The sequence below is a fragment of the Pantherophis guttatus genome, chromosome 15, assembly GCF_059756535.1.
Source record: "Pantherophis guttatus breed Tessera chromosome 15, ASM5975653v1, whole genome shotgun sequence".
Lineage (NCBI taxonomy): Eukaryota > Metazoa > Chordata > Lepidosauria > Squamata > Colubridae > Pantherophis > Pantherophis guttatus.
In genome coordinates this window covers 11,443,697-11,460,918 of record NC_142077.1, presented here as the reverse complement: position 1 = coordinate 11,460,918, position 17,222 = coordinate 11,443,697, and the positions used below count along the sequence as shown (strand labels likewise).

General features: G+C 42.5%; 2 protein-coding genes across 3 annotated transcripts; both read right to left on the bottom strand.

Moving 5' to 3' along the window:
• Window positions 1-227: 227 nt before the first annotated feature.
• LOC148111890 (vomeronasal type-2 receptor 26-like) lies at window positions 228-4,765 on the bottom strand. Its single transcript, XM_087879392.1, has 2 exons — window positions 4,049-4,765; window positions 228-1,300 (listed from the first exon to the last, which is right to left on the bottom strand). Exons 1-2 carry the CDS (start codon window positions 4,763-4,765, stop codon window positions 281-283), a joined length of 1,737 nt encoding a protein of 578 aa, XP_087735518.1. The 3' UTR covers window positions 228-280.
• A 715-nt stretch (window positions 4,766-5,480) lies between these two features.
• On the bottom strand, window positions 5,481-16,156 carry LOC148111889 (vomeronasal type-2 receptor 26-like). Of its 2 annotated transcripts, XM_087879150.1 has the most exons (3): window positions 13,082-16,156; window positions 12,370-12,627; window positions 5,481-9,700 (listed from the first exon to the last, which is right to left on the bottom strand). In XM_087879150.1, the coding sequence occupies exons 2-3, from the start codon at window positions 12,607-12,609 to the stop codon at window positions 8,726-8,728; spliced, it is 1,215 nt and encodes a 404-aa protein (XP_087735276.1). In that variant the 5' UTR covers window positions 12,610-12,627; window positions 13,082-16,156; the 3' UTR covers window positions 5,481-8,725. The 2 variants fall into 2 exon arrangements, with proteins under 2 accessions (XP_087735276.1, XP_087735277.1); XM_087879151.1 differs by lacking the exon at window positions 13,082-16,156 and having other exon boundaries at window positions 12,370-13,001.
• Between the last annotated feature and the right edge of the window lie 1,066 nt (window positions 16,157-17,222).

Genomic DNA, 17,222 nt, shown 5'->3' with positions numbered 1-17,222 from the left:
TTTCAAGAAAAATAGTTGGCCCCCTCATGCATGGAGAAGAGCTTGGACCATTTTCTATGTTTGGACTGAAAAATGTTAAAAGTTGAAATTCCTCAGTCTCACTTTTACACATTTCTTCTGGCTGTAAGCTGCTCCTTTGTGAACAATTCAACAATTTCCAAATTTGAAACATATACATTTGAGTTTCTTTGACTCCTGCATACTATCTAAATGGAAAGAATATCTCCTTTCAAATAAATAAACTTTAATAATTTTTCCAATATCATAATGGTGTTACGTCTCATGTTTTCACATTTGTTCTGCCTGTGAGCTGCTCCTTTGTGTTGAGGTCTGGCCTCAGAAGGATGATGTAGCACTTGGGGATGAAGATGCAGACCAGCAGACCAGCACTGGAGGCCAGGATGGAGAAGACCTGCACAGCCACCATGTATTTCCCTTTGGTGCTCAGGTAGGTGGGCACAAAAGTCACCCAGACACTGCAGAAGACCAGCATGCTGAAGGTGATCAGCTTGGCTTCGTTGAAGGCCCCAGGCAGGTTCCTGGCCAGGAAAGCCACCGTGAAGCAGATGGCAGCCAGGAAGCCCATGTAGCTGAGGGTGACGTAGAACATGACAACGGCCCCTTCGTTGCATTGCAGGATGATCTCTCCAGGCTGGGAGTGGAGGTCAGAGTCAGGGAAGGGGGGAGAAACTCCCAGCCAGATGGAGCAGATGAGAATTTGGACTCCAGAACAAGAGAGGATGATGGAGTTGGCCAAGCTCTTCCCCAACCATCTCTTCGCTCGGTTTCCTGGTTTTGTGGCCAGGAAGGCCAGCACCACCGTGATGGTTTTGGCCAAGAGAGAAGAAACAGCAACTGAGAAGATGATGCTGAAAACTGTTTGTCGGAGAAGGCAGGTGGCTTTCCTTGGTTGACCAATGAAGAGAAGGGGAGACAAGAAGCAAAGCAGGAGGGAGACCAGGAGGATGTAGGAGAGGTCCCGGTTGTTGGCTTTGACAAGGGGAGTTTCTCTGTATTTCATGAAGATGATTAAAACAAGATCTGTGGTTAGGAAAAAGAGTAGGGCAAAAGAGACCAGGATGATGCCCAGAAGTTCTTCATAAGACAGGAAAGTTATAGCTTTGAAGATACATTGGACTCTGGCCTCATTTGGATATTTATCATCCGGGCACTTGGTGCATTTTTGTGTATCTGAGAAAGACAAAAAGCAACATTTCTTTAATATTCTGTTTTTTTCTCTTCCAATAGAAACCTTCTTTGGAAAACAGCTGATACCACAGACATTTTCCAAGAAGAATTTCTTTACATTAGAAAGAGCATAAGAAGGATATTTTTTTTCTTTAAAAATGTAGCTAGGTATATGAAGTTGAGGGAAGTCCTAGGATATTAATTATTTCCTGTGTAATGTGTAGAATCTTCATAGGAACCTACATTATTAGAGGTTAATAATGAATCATATAATCTTTTTAGGCAAACATCCTGAGTCCTGCCACATGGCAGTTAATGTCCTGGACTTGGAGGATTCCTACAGTATCTTGTAACATCTGGAAGCAACCTGGAATTAAGGAGAAACTTCCTATCAGTGAGAGCAATTAGCCAGTGGAATAGCTGGCCTCCAGAAGTTGTGGGTGCTTCAACATTGGAGGTTTTTAAGAAGAGAATGGACAGTCACTTGTCTGAAATGGTATAGGGTCTCCTCCTTGAGCAGGGGGCTGGACTAGAAGACCTCCAAGGTTCCTTCCAGCTCTTTTCTGATTGATTGATCTATATGATTGGAAGATTATTTGTGTAATGAGTTCCCCCCATAACTATCCACAGCACCAGATTATGGCCCAGTGACACCTTCTCAGTGATCCTCAAGGGAGGCCAATAAACAATGAATTGCAAGGTCTTTCAGAAGGTGGACCTGAAACAATTCATCTAGTTTCAAAGATCTCAGATGTTCCTAGAAAGGTGAACTTAGCAGCACATATCCAAATTAAAAAGCAGAAGAGATATTTCCTCTGCTGTTAGTAAAGCTTGCCCAGTCTGCCACCCCCTCCTCCCATCTCTTTCCAAGTCTTTTTGATTTACTTCTGTTTAGATAAGAAATTGTGCAGGTTAAAAATAAAAAACCCATGTGAGCTGCGATCTATCCTTTAACTTGCACTTTCATGAACTGGATGGATCCAGTTCCACAAAGCCTCCCATTTTCCTCAGTGTGACCCACCTTCCTGAGTGGAGAAGGTCCCCTCCGGACAAGGAACGCAGTCATAGCAGCAAACTGGCTCTCCTTCTCGAGCCCTCTTGACAAATCCAGGATGACAACTTTCCACACATTTGGACTGAGGCAGGGACTGAACAGAAAAACAAAGAATCCCAAAGAAAATATGTTAGGATTTCCATCCATGGAAAATGGGGGAAAATAAACATTAGACAAGTAGATTCTGGGCTTCATGAAGGTAAATATGAAATCTTTGACTCCTTCCAAACAGGTTTTGGAGATGAGACTCTGGCAGGTTCTTTCGTTAGTTCCTCCCTTTTGCTTCTGGCATTTAACACCGCAATATAGGACTTTTCTATTTAATGTAGTCTAGAGGGATGGAATTGAAAAAAGATTTAAATATGATGATATATTCTTATTAAAACTGATAATAAAATTTACAGTAAAAGATTTAGGAAATTTTATTCTATTAGGTTTTTTAATATGAAATTAAACTGTGATGAAGAAAGAAACCTCTGACCAGTAAGATCTTGAAAGGTTTCCATAGAACATGGCAAAGCCACTCCACTTAGGTCCTGTCTCTTGAAGAGCTTCCATGAGATGACACCACCTGGCATGAGAGGCCAACCACCCTGGAGACTCTAGACTTTGCCCACATGAAATGGGACCTCAGGCTTTGGAAAACAGAAAAAAGACCAAAATTTCTCTCACCTTATTGAGCAACTTTAGCTGTGAAAAAGCATCTTGGTTGATAGAAAGTCTCTGTCTTTCAAAATATGCCAGAATCTCTTCCCTGATACCCCCCTTGGGGAGAACCAACAAGCTGTCAATGCTCAGATCTGCTGTTATCTCTCCATTTTGGTCCAAGTACAGTTTTCTTCGAGAAATATTCCAAAAATCATTCTTCTCCATAAAGGGATGAAACTAGAATGGGAACGTCCAGGAATTTGAAAAACAGAGAACTTTGTTTTTATCCCACATTGTATCTTTCTTCTACAATTGTCTAATCTCCAAATATGCTTAATTAGGATACAAATACTGCCATCGTCTTCATACGTGAACAAGAAAGTTTGAGAAAAATTTGTCAATTGATATACTGACAAAATATTTAAAAAGTATATAATTGATACAATTTGTTAGATCGTGGGTGCAAAGAAGGAGAGGACTCGTTGTATAGCTTACACATTTATTTAACTCTGTAGTTGCAATGGCGCTAGCAGCCGCAACAGCTCCTTTTATACGGGAGCTGTCCCCGGCTTCAGCCACTGATGCTTATTTAAAGTTCCCGCTCTCAGGATTGATTCCTGATAGGACTATTTGAATTGTCACTCGATACTTAACTCAGTGTCCGCCAATCCGGTGTCCGCTATGCAACATAGTCCCGCAAGTAGGCGGGTCACCGTGGGGCTCGACTGGATCTGCGCAGATCCGTCGGTTGTGTGTCCTCGGAGTGAGAGGTCGAGTTCTGCTGCTCTCCTGGTGCTGTCTCTGGAACTCTCTCGAACTCTGGGGCTGGGTTGGATCTATTCTGTTCAATTTCTTTTCCTGCTCCCCTCGGCTGTCTTTGGCGTTCTTCTCCAGGATCCTGCTCTTCCTCTCGGCCTTCAGTTAAGTCTCCTGTGTTTCGATCTGGGTTTGAGTTTTCTCTTTGCCGTTGTGGTAGCGCCGCTTCTGCCGTTGTATTTTTTTCTTTCCAAATCTTTTGGCAGTCCTTTTCCGGCTCGCTCTCGTTTCTCGTGACTCATCCTCTGAGTTGGTCTATATGCCTCTTCCAGTGCTGTCCATCTTCCGTCTGGACTCTGTATGATAGTGGGCCCGTTACTTGTGTGTTATCTCTGCCGGTACCCAGAGGGGGCTTCCGTTCAGATTCTTGGCGTAGACTTTCTCTCCTTCCTGGAACTCCCGGACTCGGCTCGTAGAATCGGTTGGTTTTTCTGAGCTGTACTGGGGGTGTAGTCTATCTAGTGGGGATCTCAATTTCCTTCCCATCAGTAGTTTTGCTGGGCTCCAGTGGGTTGTGGCGCTTGGTGTGATGTGTTGTATTGCTAGTAGTTTGTCGATATTTGCTTGTATGTCCCCTGGTCCCAACCTTGTTAACGTTTCTTTTGTGGATCTGACCATTCGTTCAGCCAATCCGATCGTCGAAGGTTTTCCCAATGCTGACAATGCGTGTCGTATCCCTTGTTCTGCTAAGAACATCTCAAAAGAGTTCACTGTGAACTGGGGGCCGTTATCGGAGACTATGAGGTCGGGTAGGTTGAGAGTGGCGAATAGCCTTCTTAGCACTAGTATAATGGCTTCTGATGTCGTTGATTTCATAAGAGCCACCTCCAACCATTTCAAGAATGCGTCTACAATAATTAGGAATATGTTTCCTTTGCATGGCCCGGCGAAGTCGATATGCAGTCTAGACCATGGTGTTCCCGGGTTCTCCAAATCGTGGGTGGGCGCTGATTTCGAGGCTGCTTGGAATTCTTGGCAAGGCTCGCAGGTTGACACCCTTGCTTCAATTTCTTTGTTCATCCCGGGCCACCATACATAGCTCCTAGGTAGAGCCTTCATCGTCACGATACCTGGGTGTCCTTCATGTAGCAGCTTCAGTATTCCTTGTCTTAGTGTGTTTGGAATGACGACCCTGTCTCCCCATAGTACACAACCCCTCAGCCCCGAGAGTTCGTTTTCTCTCCTTTTGAATGGCAGGAATTCTGAGTCCACGCCTTCTTCTGGCCACCCTTTCCAGATCTAATTTAAAACTCGCGCCAATGTCCTGTCTCTGATGGTGGCTCTCGCGATGTCTGCTGCCAATATCCGGTTTTCCTCCAAGGTTTAGATGAGGAGTGTAGTTGTTGTTGGGGCAGGATCTTCTCCCATTTCTGGAAGTGGGCATCTGCTTAGGGCATCCACATGGTCTATCGTTTTTCCTGGTTTGTGTTGGAGTGTATAGTTGTAGGCAGCCAAGAATTCTATCCACCTCAGCATTCGGGGTGACAGGATGGGGGGGTGTGGGTCTTTCCCCCACTATGATACCAAGTAGCGGTTTGTGGCGGGTTATGAGTTCAAATTTCCGACCGTAGAGGTATTCGTGAAACCGTTTTATTCCGGCTACTGCAACCAATGCTTCTTTGTCCAGTTGGCTGTAGTTTCTTTCTGGTTTTGACAGAGTCCAAGAGAAAAATGCAGTGGGGGCTTCTTTTCCATTTGGCAAGGTGTGGCTCAATACCGCTCCAATGCCGAAGGGGGACGCATCAAACGTTAGTCTTATTGGCACTGTCCCGCTGTATTGCACAAGTACTCTGTCCAACGTCAATAGTTTTTTTTTATGTCTTCAAATGCCTTCTTTTCGGTAGCCCCCCATCTCCATTCTACCATTCTGTCCAGTAGCCAGTGGAGCAGTTCAGCAGTAGTCGCTTTCTGTGGCAAGAATATATTATAAAAATTAAGCAACCCCAGAAATGCCTGCAGCTCCATCTTATTCTTGGGTGTAGGGGCCTCTTTGATGGCTCTCAGCTTTCCGGGTGTGGGCCTGATCCCCGACCCGTTGATTAGATACCCCAAGAATTCAACCTGTTTTTCTGCTAGGTGGCACTTCACCTAGCAGTCTCTCTTCACCTTAAGCCCTACTTTTTGAAATCTTGCCAGTACCTCCTGCAATCTTGGCTTCAATTGGGTTAGGTCTTTTGCTGATATGAGGACATCGTCAAAGTAAGGGACAACTCTGTCGATTCCTTGCAGAAGCCGCTCCATCAGGCTCTGGAATACCTGGACGCTACGCTCACCCCAAATTGTAGTCTTTTGCATTTAAATGCCCCCCTGTGAGTGACGATCATTTGGGCTTCAGCGGTGGCCTTGTCTACTGGGAGCTGTTGGTATGCTTGCGCCAAATCTAGCTTCGCAAAGATCTTTCCCCAGCCCAGCGAATGCAATAGGTGCTGCACTACAGGCATGGGGTATGCGTTTTGCTGAAGTGCCTTGTTAATGGTACTTTTGTAGTCCCCGCACAAATGTACTGACCCATCTGGCTTGATGGGTGTCACTATAGGGGTTTCCCACTTTGCGTGATCTGTAGGTTCTAAGACTCCCTGAGCAACCAGCTTGTCTAGTTGCTCATCTATCTTAGGCCTTAGAGCAAATGGGACCCTTCGGCGCTTTATCCGGACAGGGGCTACCTGTGGATCTAGGCTAAAGGTAATTGGGGACCCCTTATACTTGCCAAGCTCGCCGTTAAAAACTTCTGCAAACTCCTTCATTAGGACTTCCTTCCAGCCGTCATCTCAGATATGGTGGATGCCGGTAATTGCAAGTCCAAGCGGTTCGAACCACTCCATACCCAATAGGCTGGGCCTGTCTCTGTCCACTATGGTGAGAGGCAATTTGGCTTTGAAGTTCTTGTATGCGATGTTGAACGTGCCGGTGCCCACTACAGGAATTTGAGGCCCTGGTAGTCGATGAGTGTTAGCTGTTGTCGTTTTAGATCACGGCTGGTGATGTGCGGAATTAGCTTCTTTATCGTTGTCCATGATACCATTGATAGGCTGGACCCTGAGTTGACCTCCATCTTACAGGGCCTCCCTTCTTTGAGGATGGTCAACGCCATCTTGTTTGCTTTTCCCGCGCTGGCATGGCCCACCACGATGGTATGGTGGGTCTCTCCCCGGTCTACTCTGTGGTTCTCGCTCCTCTGCCCTCATCCAAAAGGCTGCTTTTTTCCTCCAGATGGGAATCTCTTGTTACTGGGTGGTGAACGGGGCGGCCGGTTTCTTCTGGATGCTGGCTGTGATGCCCTGCAGGCTCTTGCTATGTGCCCTTTCCGCTCACATTGCTGGCATATAGCATTGCAGAATGTGCATTCAGATTGTGGATGATTTCCTTCGCATCCCGAGCACCAGATTTCTTTCCTTCCTTTTGCTTGTGGCTTTTCCCTACGTCTGGATTGTAGGTAGTGGACCTCGTCCTCCTCTTCTTCTTCCCCCGATTCTGTCTCTGCTTCCTCATAATGCACGGAGGCTTCATCCTTTACTGGTGGCCCGTTTTTCATTTTTTTCATAGCTGCCGCGGATTTCTGGGAAGCTTCGGTTGCTGATGCTTCTTCCAAAGCCTCCTTGAATGTGATTTGTGGTCTGGCCAGCAGCCTGCTCTATAGTGTTAGGTCTCTCAGTCCCAATACCAGATGGTCCCTCATGGTCTCTTCCGGACTCATGAAGTCGCATGCGGCGGATATTTCCCATAAGGTTGCTACAAACTCACTAATCGTCTCCCCTTCTTTCTGGTCCCTCTGATAAAATTCATGCCTTTTTACCAGAGAGGACGCTTGAGGTGCGTAGTGTGCCTTTAGGATGTCTTGTAGAGTCGGCCAAATCATCGTTCTTAGGTCGGCCGGGGCAGCGAGCGCTTTGGCCTGAAAAGTTAGCCAGGATCCTTTCTGAGTTTCTTTCTCTCCCATTATGCAGCTGCAGGATTCTCCCCTCTTCTCTGATCCTTCCCTAGGCAGCCTCTCTTCCCCTCATCCCAAAAGTCTTTCTCACACATCATTACACTTCCTAAATAGATTATGGGAACTCTGGTGATATCACTGGATTTTAGCAAAGGACTCGCAAACAATTGTGTGATGTGATTAGAAACCTGAGGCCTGGATAATAAGTGGATAAAAACTGTCTTCAAAATGATATTGAAATAGTTTTTAACCCTTTTTAATCTTTCCTATGAAACTTGAAGGTGATGAATAAGGGGGATAACTGTTGCATATATGGTGAGGAGAAACGAAGAGAAGAAGGAACAACGAATGTCAACATTGGAGAAGCTGAAAAAATTAGAATTATCACTTCAGAAAGATCCCCAAAACAGGAAAGTCAGAAAGGAAATGGAGTTAATGAAACATAAAATTAATATACTAGAACAGGAAGAAATGATAAGGAATAGAAAATTGGCAAAACAAAACTATTTTGAATCGGCAAATAAACCAGGGAGATGGCTCGCCCACAAATTGAAAAAAGAAAAAGCTAAAAAGTTGGTACAATATTTACGAGACGAGCAAGGAAATTTGCTCCATAGAATTGAGGGGGGGAAAATATTATTCAAAATTATTTTCAAATACTATATAGTCAAGAAAACATTAAAGAAGAAAATATTATAAATTACCTACAGGAGAGGAACTTGCCAAGTATAACAGATGAAGATAGGGAAATGTTGAAAGGGGAAATTACATTAACAGAGTTAAGAGAGGCAATTAAAAAACAGAAAAATAACAAAACACCAGGGACAGATGGAATTCCGGCGGAAGTATATAAAAAATTTCAGACAACAATAACAACATGGCATTTATATTAGAGGACCCTTTGGAAACAGGAGAAAAACTCCTACTAGAAATAGAGAAATTTGGAATAGTAGCAGGCCTGAAAATAAATAAAAACAAAACAAAGATAATTACCAAGAATATCTATAGATATTATTACAGATGTCGGTATCGGAAAGCTGTAAAAATGTAACAAGGATGTTAAAGATATAAATGTTGAATAAAAAATTAATTTAAAAAAACAAAACAAAAAACAAAAACAAAAACAAAATGCCATGGTATCTACTCTTTGGAGCCATTATTCCCTGAGTAATTGAATTGGCCAGATCTGTTGAGGTAGTTCCCCTCCTTCTCCTCTGGATTCCTCCTCCAAAGGATCTCAGATTAATGGATGCATATCGGGACCCCCATACCTGCCACGGCTGCAGCCTTGGAGACCCCAAAATCTTTTCTCCCTCCTTCCTTCTCCTCCTTGATCTGGAGGAATAAGCGGCATTCAAAGCCTGGGCCAGAGTCTTCATCAGATTGTGACATTGATAGTCATTTCGGATCCTTCCTCTGTTCCTTTTCTTCTGGGTGTCCATTGGGGCTTTCTGGGTGCATCTTCTGCGGCCTTTGACAGAAAAGACGTTCTTTGAAAGAGAACAGCGGAAATAATAATCTTGAAACTGATATTCCACAAAGAAATGGGGTTCAAAGGCAGAATCCTTTGGCCTTTTTTTTCCCAGATAACCAAAGTTCAAAATACTATGGATGTATTTGAGAAGTCTACGATTCTTCATTTCATATCCTGCAAAATTTGTGAGGAACCAGACTTTCCCTTCAATGGGTCCTAGCAGACGCATAAATGTTTCATGGAAAGGAAGAATTCTATCCCAAATGGAATCATATTCCATGAAGTGAACAAAGACGTTGACTTGTCTCCACTTAGAGAGGGACTCCCTCAGGGATGCTGTATATCCAGTTGTTGAGAACAGTTGTGATATAACAACACAAATTCCACTCCTGACAAGCACAGGAGGAAAAATCCTCATGAAATTCTCTCCCTCCTCTGTGTCTGAAGCAAAGAGGCCAATCAAGGTCCATCTGAAATGGAGGAGCAGGTGGACAATTGCTGGGTACTGGAATCCTTCTTTGGGAAGAATCTGGTGGAAAAAGGGGAATTTCCGTTTATCACTCAGAGCCTCTGAAACAATGTCATGACTGATCTGAAAAAACAAAGAAGAATGCTGTGTTATACTTGGGATCAGATCACGTCCAAAATATTAGATTTTAATAAATCCAACCTGATTCTCATGAATGTATTAGAATAGTTTGTTAATCAGACATTGTTTAAAATACTAAGACAGAACATTAGCAAGATTGTATCATAATAATGGAAAATAATAAGCAAATTAAAAAACAATGTAAATCATAGATTACATTAACAGAGGGATACAATCAAGATCAAGAGAGGTACTAATACCACCCTATAAAGCCCTAGAAAGACCACACCTAGAATCCTACATCCAGTTTTGGTCACCACACTATAAAAAAGATGTTGAGACTCTAGAAAAAGTGCAGAGAAGAGCAACCAAGAGGATTAGGGGACTGGAGGCTAAAACATACAATGAACGGTTGCAGGAACTGGGCATGGCTGATCTAGTGAAGAGAAGGACCAGGGGAGACATGATAGCAGTCTTCCAATATTTGAGGGGCTTCCACAGAGAGAAGGGGGTCAAGCTATTTTCCAAAGCACCCAAAGGGCAGACAAAGGGCGGACAAGGAATAATGGATGGAAACTGAACAAGGAGAGATTCAACCTGGAAATAAAGAGATAAAGTTGCCTTCAGAAGTTGTGGGAGCTTCATAACTGGAAGCTTTCAAGAAGAGATTGGACCGTCATCTGCCAGAAATGGTGTAGGGTCTGCTTGGACTAGATGACCTACAAGGTCCCTTCCAACTCTGTTAATCTGTATCTATCTATACTATTCCAGACAAGTGGCTGTCCAGTCTCTTCTTAAAAGCCTCCAGTGATGGACCACCCACAATTTCTGAAGGGGAGACGTTCCATTCCTCACCATTGGGAAATATCTCCTTAGTTCTAGGTTGTTTCTCTCCTTGATTAGTTTCCATCCATTGTTTCCTGTCTTGCCTTTAGTATTTTGGAAAATAGGAGGACCGTCTCTTCTTTGTGGCAGCCCCCCCAATATTGGTACATTGCTATGATGTCACCCCTCGTCCTTTTCACTAGACTAGACATACTGAATTCCTGCAACTGTTCCTCATATATTTTAGTCTCCAGGCCCTTAATCATCTTTTCTGCACACTTTCCAGAGTCTCTACATCTTGTTTATAATATGGAGACTAAAACTGGATGTGGTCTTGACAAGGCATTATAAGGCAGTACCAATAATTCATGTGATCTTGATTTTATCCCTCTGTTAATGCAACCTAGGACTGAATTAGCTTTTTTAGCTGCTGCTTGCTCATATTTAAGTGATTGTCCACTAGGACTACAAGATCCCTCTCACAGTTATACTTATTGAGCCAGGTTTCACATCATCTGTACGTGGACATTTGGTTTTTCTAGCCTAAGTATAAAACCTTACTTTTCTCTACAATGAATTACAGTTTGTTAGATAGGCCCAGGGTTCAAATCTACTTAGATCAATCTGGATCTTCAGCCTATCTTCTGGGGTGTTGGCTATTCCTGCCACTTTAGTGTTGTCTTCAAATTTGATGATTTCCCCATTTCTCCCCTCATCCAAATCATTCATGAAGACATTGAAGAGAACTGGGCCTAAAATGGAACCTTGGGGTCCCCCACTGCTTGTTTCCCTCCATGCAGACGTAGTTCCATTGAGGACCACAGGCTGACTCCATCTGGAGGTGATGCTGTCTCTCCCACATATTTTCAGCTTCCCTAGAAATAGGTTGTGGTTTACTTTGTCAAAGCCTTTCTAAAATCCAAGTACTGTATACTACGTGCACTGCATTTCATTGGTCCACTGATTTAGTCATTTTTGTCAAAGAATGAAATAACTTTTATTTATGATCTGTTTTTTGGCCTTGCATTAGTCCTAGTAAGTCATTCAAATCTATACTGAAGAACAAGGGTTCAAATATGCATCTTTCCCTTCCCCCTTGATAAGCATAGATCCTTCTTCTCATGGCTCCATTGAGCTCAAAACTCCCTCTCAAACAAGGGCTTGGATCAGGGCCAACAGGCTGAGCTCCATTTTGAGGGCAAAACATTTTCTCCATCATAATTTTCTGTTTATTGAGTCAAATGCTGCACTAACATCTAGAAAGCAGCAAACCTTGTTTTACCTCACTGATATAGATGAGATATTTCAAGACAAATTGGTTGCCAATATTAGATTATTAATTTATGCATTATTTCTTATAATATCTATATAGCATTTCATTCTACCTAAAACATTCTGCTTCTTCTGCAAGGAATGCATTTTTCTCAAATTTAACTAAGAGGATCATGGAATAAATTTTAGCCACAATATCTGCTAGTCTATTTGGTTTATAGTCCTTTTTATTCCACATTTTAGATGGATAAAATGCTACTATTGCCAACTTCAATCCAACTGGATAGGGCAGGCATTATTTATCTGTGACAATGAAGATGCCAATAGAGGCCCCAACAACCAGGGATATTTTTTGATCAGTTAAATAGTTGGTAGAATGTCTTCTCCAGGGAATGTATTGCTTACATTTCAGGCCTTTTCTGATTAATCTCAGATAATGGGGTAAAATATTGACATATTTGCTAATGTGGAGAAAAGCAGCTCTTATATTCCACGGAGAAGACATGATTGAATCTATTGCTCACCCACCACCACCCACCCCTCACTTTACCAGATACAGAAAAACACACACAAACCTGTGGGATTTTGTAGGTGCCTCCTAATGTTGACATCTGGATGGAGTTCTCCCTTTTAGTTGCATCAATCAGAGCCAGAAGATTCTCCTTCCTTCCACAGCTGTAGTTGGGGACATTGGCTTCTCCAGTGGAGAGCATGTCCAGCAAGGCATCTGAAGTGCGTAAAGTGCTCAGATAGTTGCTATGGATGTTGTAGCCCAGTGTGAGATTGTGAAGGAGTTGGGAATTCTTGTTGACCATTTGAATGGCAAAAATGTACTGTGAGCCATATAAAACACTATAAGAATTCCCATGGTAAAAAATTGTTATTATAATCAACAGCAACAACAAATACTTTTGTTATATATAATAAATATAGTCCTTCACAAGCCTACTGACCTTAAGTCAACATTGATTCAAAACCAATGATCAGTTACACAAATATGGAAATGGGCTGAGATACGGCAACTACAACTGTTTCAATGATTTCTTTAAATAAAATTCATTATCCAAGTGATAAATTAAGGATCAAACAGGGATAATCTGCAACCCTTTCAGTTTTTTTTCAGACCCCTTGTGACAAAATCAGACAAAAGAAAGAAGCCATGGAAATAAAAATCATTCAGGAAATTAGACATATTCCCCAATATAGGAATAAATGAAAAATAAAAAGAGAAAAGAAGGAGAGTGTTTGAATGGAGGGAGTGCAACTCCATCACCCTGAATGACTTACATATCATGGAAAACAAACTGAAGAGAAGGAGCCACGTTGAAAAGCAACTTTGCATGCAATCTTTCCGTTCCAGTGGTGACTATACTGATTAGATGGTCTCCTGGTCTGTAGTAGCTCCATGATTTTCCATCCTGGTTCTCTGAACTCAGCGGGCATTTCATTCTCAGCTTCCCAGAGACTGAATGGGACAAAAGCAGCATCAGAGGCAGAATCAGGAGGTCCATAATTCATGGCATGTACCAATGAATCCCTTTCCTGTTTCTGAAGAAGAATTAGAAGAATCAAAGGACTCTCACAAGGTTGAATATGAACCAGTTGCTTTTTCTCAACACAGAGAAACACTCAGCTTCATCTGGAAAGGAGAGAGACATAGATTCAAGAGCACAGACTCTGCCTGTCCCAAACCTCCATATTTCTCTGCCCAAAGTCTCCCCTGGAGGATTCAGCCAAAGAGCAGAGCTGAGACTTTTAACATAATTCTCCCTCCCAGGAGGGATCCCTGGATAATTCAACTAGTTGTTGGACTTGGAGATTGTTGGGAAATTCTCTGGCGGGAAATGAAAGGGAAATAATCCTCATGTGATTCATAATAACTCCAAGCCCCCATCACAGCCAACGCAGCAAGGGGTTGACTAGAAGACCTCCAAGGTCCCTTCCAGCTCTATTCTGATTCAAAATAGACTCATAAAACCTTCCCTCTGCAGAGAGCTTTGAATATCTCACCCCAAACTATGGCATATCAAGGACATTTTAGATTCCTTGAAACCCATTAAATGGATTAGATGGAATTACATTCCTGGGGGAAAAAATCCAGAGGCTTCAGGTTTTCTATTCCACTTTTACTATTAGGTTTCCCATTGTGCTCAGGTCCAGTCTTAGTAAAACCCTGCAACATTTGGGGAGGAAGGTGCAGCCCAGCAGCCCTGCCCTGGAGGCCCAGAGGGAGAAGACCTTCCCCAGATGACCTGCACTGGGCAACCGAAGGGCCCCAAAGCCCCTGGCCCCCTTATTGCCTGCTTCAAAATTCAGGCCAATCCTCCCTCCTCCCCCAATTCTATTCACAGGCAGTCCTTGACTTACGACCACTGGAATTTCTGCCCTCAGTCGTGGCAGTCATGGAGTCGAAGCAGAGCCAATTTATGACCGTTTTCATGGAGGTCGTTATGCAAATCATGCGCTCATTCAGATCCGGTTCAGGCAGGAACAGGGAATCCTTACGAACAAAACTTACAAACATTTTAAAAACCATATAATAAGAAATTCACTAATTGAGACGGCTGGAAATTAAACGTAAGCACTATATGACGTAAGTCCCAGGCTGGATATCTACATTAGAGGCAACAATGCACCCCAATACAATACACCTCAACGCACCAGCTACTCAAAAAATAATAAGATACAAAGAAATTCTGGATATTAATGGGAGACTCAAATCTCGCCAAGAGCTCAGGGACCAGGGCATAGAAATAGACTGGTGGCCGTATTTACTAATACAAACTAGATATAAAAAAGACAGTGAAGAAGGAGGAATTGATATAAAATCTAACCAATTAGATAAATTATTAGAAACTAAAGAGGGAAAATTAATTTCAAAGATCTATAAATACCTACTAGAGTTCGACCTGGCAGAAAACATAGTCAAAGGCCAAATGATAGCTTGGGCTAGGAACATTGGAAGAAATACACAATTAGAAGAGTGGGAAATGATATGGGAAAATAATTGTAGAATAACAAAGGCAACAACGTACAAAGAGAACCACTACAAGATGTGGTATAGGTGGTAGTTAGCCCCTGCTAGATTGGCAAAAATGTACCCAAATTGTAATCCGATGTGTTGGAAATGCAGACAGTCACCAGGAACCTTTTATCATCTTTGGTGGCTTTGCCCAAAAATTAAAAAATTTTGGATGAAAATTAGAATATGGATAACAGAAACAACAGAAGAAGAGATTGACCTAAAACCTGAATTTTTTTTATTAGGCATACTTAAAAAAAGTAGTAGAAAAGTAATAAAATACATCACATTACATATAATTACGGCGGCTAGATTAACCCTAGCCCAAACTTGGAAATTAGAACAGTTGCCAACAGAACAACAAATAATCCAAAAAATATTTATATGTGCAGAAATGGATATATTAACTTTAAAATTAAACAACAAGGAAGACTCACAGTATTACAAAATATGGGACAGATGGTATGAATGGATCAATCGATGGAAAAAAAACTAAAGTCAAACACAGTAAGAAATCAAGGGTAACAAATCGTCATTAAGAAATCAAGGTTAATGTATATATATATTTACATGTTCAAATATAGATAGATAATCCTGTTTGTTAGTTTTAGTATATATGTAATTTAGAATTGTACTTTCTTTTTTAGAGTTAAGAACGTTTTGTACAATCTTTTATCTTTTTATATTGAATAAAGTTTGTTTTTAAAATTGAAAAAAAAGAAAGAAAGAAAGAAACTTCCTCCTGCTTCACCTGGACCAAAATCTCCCTCCGGCTTCTCTGGGGAACCAGGCAGCCATTCCCAGGGGGGCAGGTTTGAGGGGGGATTCAACCTGGGGGTCTCACTGCCTCTCAAAGAATTAATGATATTCTGGGGAGTCCCACAACCTGATTTCTCCTTTTAGAAGGACATAGTACAGGAAGTCCTTGACTTTCAACCACAGTTGGGACAGAGAAACTCGTCATAAAGTGAGACTTCCCCTGACCGTGGCTTGCAACCTTCCCCATTGGCTTCCCCGTTGACTTTGCCTGTTGGAAGCCATGAGAAGATGGCAAATGGCCACCACGTAACCCTGGGACCCTGCAACTATCGTCAATGTGAGCCAGTTGCCAAACGCCTGGATTGCGATCACGTGACTGCAGGGACACTGTAACAATCTGCTTCTAAGTTGTGATTCTCAGCTTTGTCGTAACTTTCAACCATTGCTAAATGAATGGTCATAAGTATTGCAGACATTCAGAGAATCCCAGAATGGAAGCTGTGAGAGGAGACCTTCATGATCATCTAGTCCAACCTTCTCCCCCGTGCAGGAACCCAATGCCACGAATACGCAATTGACATAGACGGATCTCTCATTCTTGTATTTTAATGGGATTTTCTTTATTTTATTTTTTTTATTGAAAAGTTTTACAAAAAGTTTACATATTTCCCCCCCCCTTCCCTACCTCAACCTCCCCCCTCCCCCCCTCCCCTTCCCAGAACAAATTACAGGGTATAAACTTCAACAATCATAATCAATCCTAATCTAAACAATTATGACATTTCACATCTCTTGTTTCTTCAATTCCCTAATTACCCGCCTAGCTTTATTACTTAAAGACACACTAAATATCTATATAATCATTCATAACCTATCTGCAATTTCTTATTCCGATATTTATTTTGAATATAATCTATCCACCTTCTCCAGTCTCTTAAATATCTTTCATTTGAATGATCCTTCAGGTACGCCGAGATTTTTGCCATTTCCGCTAGATTTATAACTTTCATTGTCCACTCTTGGATTGTAGGGGATTTTCTTTATTTTTATCAGGGAGTTGATGAGAATTATTCGGGGCCAAATCTGATGTCCTTGCAAGGAACTGGACGTGACCTGGAAGGAGAGTCGTATCCAGCTCCATTGGGGCCTCAAAGGCCTGAGGAGAAGCAGCCCAACAGCCAAGAGGAGGAGCCATTTCAGTGCTCGGTGGGTGGAAAACATGGCTAATTTTTCGTAATTATTCAAAAATCTCTCCCAGTGTGTGTGTGTGTGTGTGTGTGTGTGTGTGTGTGTGTGTGTGCATAAGTTTAGTGTAAGAGTTTGAAAGAAAACAGTCCAGCTGCTTGGGTGGTGGTGTCAGCCACTTTCTGTTGTGCTAATTCTTTGTGTGTGTGTGTGTGTTTGTGATGTTGTTGTCTGCACTCGAGCTGATTTTCTCACAGAGCAGGGAGGGATGTGGGCTCTTAAGAAATGTGAAAAATAGAAAAAATCCCCTCCCCCCCCACATGCTCCTCCACTCCCTCTGGAACCCCTCATCTGCTCCTTCACAGCCGAATGCGGCTCCTTCTCCAAAGGGGTCTTCCCTGTCCTCCTTTTACGGCCAGAAGGCCTCTCACTGCCCCCTCCCCCACTCTCCTCTGGATCCCT

What these genes read in the sequence shown, in the direction of transcription:
- LOC148111889 (XM_087879150.1), bottom strand. Translation starts at nt 12,609, where the DNA reads ATGGTCAACAAGAATTCCCAACTCCTTCACAATCTCACACTGGGCTAC. An exon ending in GCACCTACAAAATCCCACAG is followed by an intron (nt 9,701 to 12,369) that starts GTTTGTGTGTGT and finishes TTGTTTTTTCAG; the next exon opens with ATCAGTCATGACATTGTTTC.
- LOC148111890 (XM_087879392.1), bottom strand. Translation starts at nt 4,765, where the DNA reads ATGAAGGCTCTACCTAGGAGCTATGTATGGTGGCCCGGGATGAACAAA. An exon ending in TGAACGGAAGCCCCCTCTGG is followed by an intron (nt 1,301 to 4,048) that starts GTACCGGCAGAG and finishes TCTAATGTAAAG; the next exon opens with AAATTCTTCTTGGAAAATGT.